General features: G+C 27.0%; 2 protein-coding genes across 5 annotated transcripts in view; one reads left to right on the top strand and one right to left on the bottom strand.

The window, feature by feature from the left end:
- Positions 1-1,207: 1,207 nt before the first annotated feature.
- The window catches only part of LOC116777543 (prestin), a 31,603-nt gene continuing 20,569 nt past the window's right edge, over positions 1,208-12,241 (top strand). For 2 of the 4 annotated variants that reach the window (XM_061526178.1, XM_032671155.2), the window contains exon 1: positions 12,046-12,234. Coding sequence is in view for 2 of the 4 variants with exons in the window: in XM_061526176.1 (XP_061382160.1) it covers positions 1,223-1,263; positions 10,441-10,587 (188 nt within the window). In the remaining 2 variants the exon portion in view is untranslated. Of the gene's footprint in view, positions 1,264-3,350; positions 3,448-10,440; positions 10,588-12,045; positions 12,235-12,241 lie in introns of those variants that run through there. The other 2 variants (XM_061526176.1, XM_032671156.2) reach the window with 2 other exon arrangements.
- On the bottom strand, positions 8,474-10,530 carry LOC116777548 (mitochondrial fission process protein 1). The gene is made up of 3 exons (XM_032671162.2): positions 10,412-10,530; positions 10,102-10,199; positions 8,474-9,965 (listed from the first exon to the last, which is right to left on the bottom strand). The coding sequence occupies exons 1-3, from the start codon at positions 10,418-10,420 to the stop codon at positions 9,794-9,796; spliced, it is 279 nt and encodes a 92-aa protein (XP_032527053.2). The 5' UTR covers positions 10,421-10,530; the 3' UTR covers positions 8,474-9,793.

Raw genomic sequence — 12,241 nt, 5'->3', positions numbered from 1 at the left:
TTTTATTTTTATTAACTTCATTTTTATTGGATTGTTTAACATTTTGAAGACAGTGTTAAACAGTATTTAACGTTGTATTTTTTTATAAATACGAAGTTGATGATGTATAAGAAAAATTAATAAAAGATTTGCCCAACTCTTGATTCCGAGGAAGTATTACGAACTAAAAATACTTACTTCCATATATGTGATAATTGAAAATCCGAGAAGAACAACAAAATAACATTCTATAAACAAATGTGTCGCTTTCATCTCTGTCGCTGGACCTGTATCATTCATCATAAAAGAAAAAAATAACCTTTAACTTAGGTATTTTACTATCATTTATTTCAATGTCATTTACGAATTTTTAATACCGTAAAAAATGTTTCTGTAGAATGACGATAGAGTTAAGACCCGTAGTGAATTAATTAGTAGCGGTCTCTAACAATATAAGTACAATAACTTTCATGCAACTTTAACACTTAAAATAATACGATAAGGAGGGCACAGTCTTCCAAGAGTTTGTCTTGCAAGTACCAGATGTCGTCTATGGAACTTTGTTTAAGTCTGCGGATAATGGTATAAATACCTGTAGCCTACATATCTTCCATGACAATACTATAACTTATATTAAAATATCAACTAGTGCTACATTATAATAGAGTCATTAATGATATCCGCAAATCTTAATTTCATTTAAATGAATACACTCGAAAATCTTAGTAGTTTCATTTCGGTTTCTTTTGCAGCAACCGTGATGATGGGCAAACAGTTGTTTATAAAATTATAAAGAAACGCGTAGTTTATCCGTAAATCTTAGTTTTCTTTAAATAAAGTATTATATAATTATGCAAAATTTCTCAAAATCTTTTAAACCTCATATCAAAAAATCGTTTCCTAATATTTTTTGCCAAGATATTCATGTAACTTATTCATTCTCCAAAAATTGCTGTAAATATTAAATTAAAAGTATCAAATACACCTTCAGTTATCAACTAACCAGTGACGTCTTTTAAAATCTACGTCTATTCCGTCCTAGCTATTTTTATACACTGTAATGAGACTGTTAAAGGATTAAAAAATCAAACGTGGTGGGGAATCCGAAATGGCGAACTTGTCACACCGTGTGGACTGTCTTTTTGACCTCAGGTTTATAAAATTTTGCCGTTAAACCAATCTGTTATGTTAAATAAAGTCGATAACATTAGTTTGTGGGAGCAGTTATTTTGCAATAAAGATAATGACAATATTGTGCGGTTCAAGGATTGCAATTGAACTGAGGTGAGTTGAGAATGAAAGGATTGTTTCTCAACACGGCGCACGATCGTCAGTTTATGTTATGAGGCAGATGTTATTCTATAGTAAATTTAATATATATATATTTTGTATAAATTTTAGGTAGTAGAATTATTGTAGATTTTGTATTATAGATTAAATAGAAAAATATTTATGTATCTCGTCATTTTAATTGCTGCTTGGATTGTTGTAAGCACCTTTTTAAATCCTAATGTCTCAGTGGATCTTATATTAATATTAATCGTAGACTATCAAAGAAAACAACTACTTAATTTAATTCTATAAGACATTTACATTTTATTAATCAAAGTTCCTTATTTTATTACTTCTTTATAATATTTCAAACGTCAACATTTGTTATGACAGAAAGTTATACTTTTTTCCTAGATACGTGAATAGCAATACCATTAAACAAATTTCCCGAGCAGCGTCACGTCATTGTATGTAAGACACTTAATCAGAGATTTATATTTTATAAATTAATTATGAAAAAAATATATAAATATTTAATAATTAAAATATACGGAACTTGATGGTTGTTATTGAAAAAAAAAATTCTAGATATATCATATTAAAAATTATGCATTATATTTGTTGATTAAGTTACGTACATAGTCAATCATTAGTATTACACCTTACGATTTTTTTTTATTAACTCATCATCTGAATACTTGTACAAAATTACATCAGACGAATCTTTATGAATACTTATATAATGAATTATGAAAAACTTTGACAGTAATAATAAATTATAATACACTTATGAGGGCCCTTGCTGAGTTTAGAATTAAAAAATATGATTCTCAATCAGTAGGAAAATGTGTTGAAAGTAGTACATTCGAATAAAATAACGTAATTTGTTTCATAAAGTCCCATGAAAGATTCCTAGAGATGGAAAAAAGAACAAAGATTAGCTGTTTTCATGACTTAATTAAGATACAAAATAAAATAAGTAAAATAAGATATTTGAAAAGTTTTTCATTGTCATAATTTTATAAGAACTTTTGTTTTAACGTTGCCCAGCGGTCGTTCCAGTACTATAACAACAAAATTATGCAAAATATTTGTTATGGTCTGTCTGATTGTGTAATATAAGTATACAGACATTCAAACAGTATGCTTAGTCCAAGTTTTCATTGTCACACTACACACGAAGCGTTTCACGTTCCTCAATCTGTAACCTACATTTATACTATAATGTGCGAAGTTTTATGAATGTAATATGTACTGTTAACGTGTGTATCGTGACGTTGCTAACTTGGACATAAAATAATGTAGCATTCATATTACTAATACAAAACAAATCCATAATAATTGAACCTATTTGTATAACAATTTTATTATTACGTGCCGTTGAGATGATGATTATTTTGCTTAAACTAAATTAAACACTACACTGCTGAATTATTTACGTATGTATTATAATGTTCGTAGATGATATTGAATTTACGATTTTATACAGCAAACGCTTAACAACTATTCTATTTATAGCTACAAGTATATGCATTCATCTTCATTGTAAAGTATATACAAATCAAATCTATATTATATGTATAACAACATAAATTTCACTTGTCTATCACAATCTAATAATTTTTTGTGCTCCATAAAGCCAATATTTTTAAACGGTCAAACTAGTTCCAAATTATTAACTGCACATCTTGTATGAGCTCGAATAATGGTGTAAGATTATCACTGAAGCGTGTTAGAAATTATATTTGATTATTTAGAAAAATATAAAGTAATAAACGCTTTAGCGAATTTAATTTAACGAAAATTTTATTATGTATAAAATATTTTTGCTATATTTCTATTAAATTGTATAAAAATAATACTTAATAACTTTTGTCACTTTGAAAACAGCTTGCCTCTCTTTACTTGTGGCTTCGGTTGTATACAACTAAATAAAATCCCTTTAAATGTAATACTTTTTTAAATATATAAAATAAAAAAATGATGCCTCTCTAAATAAATTTTTTTTTTATATTAGCTAATCTATTTTAACAATTTCCGCATTTTCTCATAAATTAAGACGTCAACACGAGGCCTTATCATTATCAAGAGCCGCTTAGTTAACCTGTTCCGTGGAAACAAGTCGCACGCTCACGAAACGCGGGGCAAACTGAATTTAATATATAGTGTTGTTTATTTTCAAGATAACGGGAAACGGTAAGTTTATAGTTTACATTTATGAATAATTATTATAGAGAAAAATAGAATATAGTGTTTTGAAATTTACTGATTACTATTTAATAATTTTAATTATATCTGGATAAAAATTGAGAAAATATATAATAATGGAAATGGCACAGAATTATTGGCCACATTCATCCTAAAAATTATAACAAAAAAAAAACTATATTGGCTTTTATTAATAGATTACCGAAAGAAACTTGCGGTCAGTATAGCCGTATATTATAAAAATAATAAAAAATAGATTGGCTAAAACAGGTATAGATTTTGAGGTCTATAGCCTGTAATGGTGACAAACGAATTTTTATATTAGCCAGATTAATATAATCACAAGAATATAAAATGTTAGAAAATTAAATATTTATACTACCTTATTTATTTTACTTAAAAAATTAATTTTTATTACATTTAACTAAATTAAACTATTCAGTTCGTATTTTTGTCAAACAATGAAATAAAAAATGTTGAAGATAACAAAAAAGCTGTATGTATTGATTTTAATGAACTTTCTTGTTTTGTGTTTAAGTATTATAAAATGTCTCTCTACATATTTTGTATGGAGAGAGAACTTAAAGAGAGCAGAACCGACGAATGTATTATATTCCTAAAATTATGGTTACTAAATATATTGCAGACGATAAAATTCAAATTAAAATTTATTGTATTAACTCGAGCACTTCTTATTTTGTCGTTAAAATTTAGTCGCCCCAAGGACTGTTATATTTCGCAGCGCCGTTATTACGCAAATTAATATACAATATGACGAACAATAAAGCATAGAAATAATCAATAACGGTCTTAGAATTTCAAAATTATCAATAAACATACGTATTTATGAAAAAGAACAACTGTTTTTTTTTTTTTTGATAAGTTTAAAAAAGATATTCCTGATATTTAGACATAAAACGCTGATAAGTGGCTCTATGATATGAAAGGTTCTTTTTTTTGGTCGTAATAAGTAAACACATAATACTCGTGGGATACGTTTAAATATTGAAAAAATACGCCTTTAAACAGAACATAAACGGACGGGTTAACATGTTTAACTATGGACTGTTATAAAATATCTTCAATTACAGCAATCATTTATAACCATTCTAATGCCTTTTATTGCGTTATTAGAATACAACATGATATGGCAATAATGCATCATCGTCACGAACAACACAACTGAAATTTAGTCACATAAAATAAGGTATGAATAAAAAAAAAACTATAATATATATTTTTTGGAAACAGGTACCTAACTATAATTAAATGTATGGAGTATTTTAATTATTTAATTTTTATATTTAACTGTCAAAGATTAGATTTTCATTTACAATCAGTCACGGGGTTTAAATTGTTAAAAACTCTTTGCAAGAATTCTAACGTTATTATGGGAAATATGAAAAACCTCGAGATTTGAAATGAGAGGAGCGACGTACACTCGTTATTTTCACATTGAGTGGATAAACTCAAAAACTATGAGTTCAATATTACAGTATTTTTTTCGGGAATTTGTGATTGCTTTCTAGACTCTTAATTCTAAAACTCTATTGTAGTTATATATTTTCATTATGGAAATTAATGAAAACGAATAATCATTGAAATCGCTATTAATTAACTAACAAAATACCATTTATTCTTACGAGTTCAAAAGATTCATCAATAAATAATAATATGTATAAGAACTTATTAAATTCAATTTAATTGATATCATAAAAAAATATACAAGCAAAATACTACGCCATATATGTTTAGGTTGAACGCATTTTGTGTTATATAACAGTAATTTAGGTAAAAAATATTAGACCTATTATACCTCATTTGAAAAAATAGGCTATATTTTAATTTTATAGTAAATATTTGTATGCAATCAGGCGAGATTTGTTGTTTATCCTTCCATTATAATATTCTCGTTACATTTAGAGATAAAAAGCCATATTATTGTTTGTTTATGTCGTGTGGGTTTGTACAGACAAACACATCCGTGTAAAATAATAATAATACAATAAAAATGCCTTACAAACAGACGAACTTATTAATTTTTTTCCAGCATTTAAATACTGGCATCAAACAAAATGCACTATTTTTTTTTTAAGAAAATTCTTTTCAAATAATTTAGAAAACATAATGTTCTTGTGCCTCTATTTTGGGTTCCGCGTTTGTTTTCCTACATGTCCATTCACGGTATTATCTTTTGGTGTAAATCATTCATGTAGTGTAAATATTTGGAACTTACGTAATGTGATAACGGAAGTTATTCAAATAGGAAAAGTCAAAGAAAATGTCAAAAGTGTTCGTTATCATTTAATTTTAGAAAAATTTACATAAAATTATAGAACTAAAAAGGTAGAAACAAAATAAGATGGAACTATTTCTGAACCTAATAATCACCTTATTAATTTCTAGTGTTTAATGGAGTCTATATACATGTTGTCTGTGGAAAAATCAAAATGGCCGGTTTTGTTACGAATCACACAACTTTTTGTTTACAGTACCTCTAAGAACAAATCTCCTAAGACCTTATATTAATTATTAAACTTCAACACATTTTAATTAAAATTTAAACGCTCCCCAATCAGTTTAACGATGCTTACTTGTGGTAAGGTGGCAGTTACTTATTAGTGACCTAGTATCCTGATCCGTATTTTTTTTAAATATCTGATCACCTCAAGCACACAGATCTTGTCCAATATAATCATTTGTAAATCATTTAAATGTCACAGATTATATGACTGTAAATTTTAATGTTATATAAATCTAAATTAAAATAATATTTTATGCTATAATTAACATTATATAAAAAAATATTAGTCTAATATGAAGTTTTAAATATTGGTATATAGGTGAATGATTAAATTAAATCGGAATTGAAAGGAAATTTTACTTGTATTACATAGTTGGTTAGTCTTGCTAAAGGAATGTAAGATAAGAAAAAAATGCTATTAGTTTCTGTAAACTCTACAAAGTAAATTTTATGACATACAGAATAAATAATTGAAAAGTTTTTAGTTTTTAAAATTTTATTTTTAATTTTTTAAATTTATTTTTTTACTTTGAGTTTTTTAACTTATTAATAATTTTTTGGCTAGTTAGTGATGTTTAAAAATGTTAAAAAAGTGTTAATTATTTTTGTAACTTTTATGGCAGCGCAAACACGAAATACATGAGCCCATTGTAAGAAGCAACATAGATTTGTAAAAAAATAAAAAAATCTTTTACAAACGGAACATAAACGGGCTTGCTGGGTTCATAAATAAGAAAAATGCGGTTTTATTAAATTTACAAGGTAATTCCTTACTATCAAGTATTCTAAGGAATAAAAGCAAAACATCTTTTAAAAAATTATATAAGCCACAGAAGAATATGCCCTTATTATTGAAACCATGTCGTCTTTTTATAGGTAGTTCATAAAATTTAAATATTTTGGAGCCTGAATCGATGAACCTTTTCAATTTTTTGGAATCACTGACCAGATTTTTCTTTTTCTTGGTAACCAGTAGACTTTCCCCCACATTTTCTTATTGTTTATAATTTATCCCGGCATTAAATTAAATTAATATTAATTTAATTTTAAACGTAGTAAAATTTCCATTTTCATTAAAAGCAAGGATATTATCTTACAGTAATTAACTACCGAATAGCGGTTGTTTAAACAAACCCTTTTTATTATGGTATATGACAAGGCTTTTAAGGGTTTGCACTTGCAATTACTTGTTTTACGTGCAGTGCAATTATTATTTTATCGGTCACATTGATTCCGATAACTCTGACATGCCTAAGATCCGCTAACATCGTTAAAATCTTTATTATTAATCGTTCTTTTTAGCTACTTGATTTGTCTGAAAGGTTAGACCAAACATTGAAACCCAAATTGTACGGTCGTCTCTAAATATCGACATATTTTAAGTTTTCCATTTAGTTAACAGGTTTTTATTGTAGTAACAAATAGAACCAAAAGCAAAGCGCAACGAAATCCTCATTTTACATATTAAAATAGTTTTTATTATTTACCATTTAACAATAATAATTTATTTTTAGTAACCGTTAAATAAATTTCGTTAATATTCATTGTAAGACACGACTGCTGTTTTTGACAAAGATGAAACTAAATGTCATCCCGCTTAAAATTGTTTAGGTATGTACTTAAAATTGTTCGTAAAAACACATTTAATATAAAACATATTCTGCTTCATATATATAATGGTAACAAATATAAAATTTTATAGGGCCGTTTAATCACAGACACGTTTTTCAGTCAACGTTCCCATAAAATATCGCAGATTGCTATTAAATTAACACTTTACAATAATACCCTATTTTTAACATAATATTTATTGTACAAAAGTTGTGTAGATAACTTTAAGCAATAAAAATATACTATTATACTAAAGCGCCTTATATTAAAAAAAATCTATTCTTTTATTGCTATTATTTTTTGTCAGGCAACTAGAAACACAGGTAGTTTTGTTTTGTGGCTCAGTTGCTCCACTTATTAGTAATTAATTAATTAAATGGTATAAATGATTCTATGGTTACTGAGTATTCAATTAAAAAAATATGACACGAAACCTCTTAGCATTCAATGGATTCACCGTGCGGGTGCCGGGTCCATCGCGTTGCAGGGAGAGGAGCTCCAACAGTGCCTGGGACTGGGACCCAGGTGTAGGTTTTAGGGGCCTATGTAGTAGTATCAAAACCAACTAGGTTTAATTTTTTACACTTTTTATTGAATACTGTACAGAAGTATGAAAAAATCGCTTGGTTATTGGATAGATTTAAGAATAACATACTTATTACTTTTATCTGTTAGGCTACCCTGATCATATAAGAGTAAATTAACTTTAACAAGTCAATTAACAAAAATAATTAACAATAAATCGAACAACATTTTTATCTTTATATTATCTGTGCACAAAATATTCAGTGACATTTCTATATTTTGAGATCCCTTACATCTAAACTATATTTAAAAGTAAATTTAAAAAGGAAAGGGGTTTAATAGAAATAAAAAAACTTTTAAATAACATAATTTATTATCAACAATAACAGATCAACAAGAATAATTTAAATAATAAACTCTAACATATTTAACAAAAATTGTATAGCTAAGATATACTAAAGTGGCAGCCATATTGTATAAACATTTTAAAGTTCGCCGTCTTATAGAAGAATCCCGAATATATGTATATATTAATATATTAACAATAAACAAAATAATATTGTCTATTTCTTAATATAGATTAAAAAAAAATTATCATGATGTCTTTGGCATAAATTTTTACACCCGTAATTGACATTTGAATACGTTTAAAAATTCAATAGGAACATAAGAGTTTTATTCTTCAAAATGGAGGTTGCAATAACGTTTTTTACTTTAAATATGTATGTCGTTATATATATACAAATATTCTTGATTGTATATTGCTTACCGTAATGTACTTTATAAACAATAGTACAAAAAGAATAAAAATTACTCGTATTCTAGGTGTTTCAAGATAATTCAAGCAACTATACTACTTTTTGTCTGAAACTCCTATAAGTGTTGAACCACATTCTAATTCTAATAAAATTAACATTAATAATTATCGAGCAACTACAGAATATTTACCAAAAGGTGTTTCGGTTATATTGGTATCAATAAAATTCTTGGTAGTAATGTATGGGCCACATAAGGAAAGTGATTTGTCATAATTGAAATATTAAAACATAGCAACTATAGTGACTGTCTTAAGTTAGTTTTAATTGACCTAAAACAAATACATATAAAAATATTGACAATTTTTAATCCATTTTGTAAATAGTGCATATTAAGTTACTTTCCTATATGGCCCCTCAAAGTTAATGTCATCATAGATTAAATTTTCTTTTATCTATGATGACATTAAATAATATGTGTTTAAATCTAAACTGTCGCCATTTTGGTCTGCATGAATAACTTCGTCCTTATGGAGATGATTAATTTTATAATTAAACATACCAAATACTATCTCAACTGTTCATTATACATATAACATATTCATTGTATTTGGCTGTATTTAAAATTTTAGATATTTTACATAACACCATGTATATGTTCTTTTCTATGGATAATTTATTAATTTTATATGTTTATAAAATAAACATATTTATTTAGATTTGACATAATATGGCAGTGTTATATCAAGTATACACGTACATCTCTACCCAAATAAAAATTTAAAGCATCAGGCATTTCCAATCCTTCCGAAGCCAGCTAAATTTCTACCCAAAAAGTTCTCATAACTATGTCTCTATTATTAGAAAAAAACAAAATTATTATTCATTTTTAAGCCAATAATGTCTGATAGTGATACATCTAAATCCATTTTCTATAGGTGTTATTCATGAAAATAGTAACACCAGCATCAATGGGATGTATGATGAAGGGTATAGATATGAGACCCACACTCACCGTTATTATCTTGCGAGGTGTAAGGGGTATCTTACTTGCATTTCTTTGAAGTTGCCTCTGTGTGAATGCACATATCCTGAAAATGACAATATTAAAAATCAATTTAAATAAAAACCAGGGTATAAGCTTAATATTCAATGCTAATAAAATTATATGTTTAAAACGTTTATCTACACTTGAAAATGTAGCAACTCTAAATGTAATCAAAATACCTGTTTATAACTAATCCCGGTATAGCAACTGATGCCAAGGTCTGCCAGAGCAGAGCATCACCAGTTTCCACTAATATTTTCTTTGGACCTCCACCTTTCTATAGCAATACAATATAATTTAGTGTATGGAAAGATATTTATATGACCTCTAAAGGTTACCAAAATTTTTTTACATAAGTATTTTAAGTCTATAATCAAGTACATATTTATTTCACCACATTTATGTTCTATTTTATTACAAATTTACCAAAAAAACTTTTTTATTCTGTTTAAAAAGATTTCATCAATGTCAATATAAACTGTTACACACTTTAAACATTTTCCAACTTTTATCTGCAGTGTCAGCGAGCACATATCCGAATGCTACTGCATAGCTGGCTCTTACTACTTGCACGGGGACCACTGCACGAAAAGACTCACCCACCTCATTTGCATAACCTGTAACATGGATTTATTTAGCGACCATTATATAACAAAAGATGAAGGGTAAGTTAATAAATTTATAAATATGTAGCTTGTTTTACTTCCAAGATTTAACTTAACATAGCTAAAGAACATATGGATTAAAATTATATGTGTAGGAATTTTTATTACTATAATGACTAGTTATTCGTATTTCCTCACCCAAATATCTAACCCAAGTGTCACGATAGATATCCTTCTCTTCCAGCATCTTCTTACTGATAAAAGTAAATCAAAAGTATCACAGCTCACAAAAACATACGACCTTGTTTTTATCTCATTGTTAATAAAGATTCTCATATGTCAACATCTATATGACTGATTTAAACAATTTACTTAGGCAAACTTTTGCTCAAAAATCTATTCAAAAGTTAGGTAACAATTTTATAGCGACAATTTGAATAAGGGAATAATTTTAGTAACAATATGACCGTATGGGTCATACATTTTAAGTTTCAAGTGAATTTTTTTTAATTTTCCAAATTAGTTTTATTTTCATGTAAAGATAAATAGTTTAACAAGCTACAATTGAATTTCTTTTTTGAATTTATCAATCAGAATTGATTGACATTTTTGTATGTGTTGCTATTACTTGTAAGATATTTATGCAAAATCAAAAGATTATATTTTGTTTTGAGTAATTAAAATGGTTTAAATTTATTTTTTTCTAAATGAGTTTTAAATGTACGCTAGAGGTATTCATAATATATAATTTCAAAGTGCGGCCGATTAAACAGACAGCAAACAATATTATTTTTGAGAAAATAGAAAGTAAATAACAGTAACTTGTTTCCAAATTTAAAATTTGCTTAATATCTACATATTATGAGGTAAATAAATATTTAGATAGAGATTATTATTTGAACTGTTCGTTTTTTGTGTCTGTTTTTGATAACAAATCTACTTTTATTATACATAAATATTATAACAAATGATCTGCGGACTAAAAATTTGACTGAACACCTTCAAAGTGATTTATTTCTAATATTATTTGATGTGCTGGAAATAACAAAGTCTGATATAAATATTTTTTACGAAAAGTTCAATAATTTGAAAGGTAATTTGTCAGTGTTTATGTTATAATTTTAGAAAATAATTACACTTCTATAAAAAATGTAGGGAGTGAGGAACTTTTAGAACCTGCAGAATATGTATTATAAATAAAAATTCAAGAGGTTTCGTTTTCGTTTCGTTTCAAGGACTTTCGTAGGACTTTGTAAATTCTCTAACAGTTTAACCTAATCCTTTGGTTAGTTTTACATAAGTTGTGTTCCAAAGAAAAAATTGGAAGATTAATCAACAATCCCAACCTGTGTGAATATAAGTTATAATACAATTTTATGAATGTATGATACAAAGTACACACAAAACTTGCAACATTGCTAAATCAATCACTTCATGCTCGTATCCAGAGCCGTAAAAATATTTACATCACTTCATGCTAACAATCAACCTTCAAATGCCATATTTCAATTTTCACTTAGTGTACCTTTGACATATTGTGATAGTGATGTGTTCTAGGTTATGTTTGTATTAGGCAAAACTAAATACATTCGATTATAGATAATCATTGTAATAACAAATGATACAAGTGATATGTGATAACAGTCTTATTGCCATACTCACGAATGCAATGTCTATTCAATAATTAAAACCTAGGAATTGTTCAAGGTAATAA

Source organism: Danaus plexippus, chromosome Z, assembly GCF_018135715.1.
Source record: "Danaus plexippus chromosome Z, MEX_DaPlex, whole genome shotgun sequence".
NCBI classification, from domain to species: Eukaryota; Metazoa; Arthropoda; class Insecta; order Lepidoptera; family Nymphalidae; genus Danaus; species Danaus plexippus.
The sequence above is the reverse complement of the archived record's forward strand: the minus strand, read 5'-3'. Positions and strand labels throughout refer to the sequence as shown.

What these genes read in the sequence shown, in the direction of transcription:
- LOC116777548 (XM_032671162.2), bottom strand. An exon ending in CCGGGATTAGTTATAAACAG is followed by an intron (nt 9,966 to 10,101) that starts GTATTTTGATTA and finishes TGTCATTTTCAG; the next exon opens with GATATGTGCATTCACACAGA.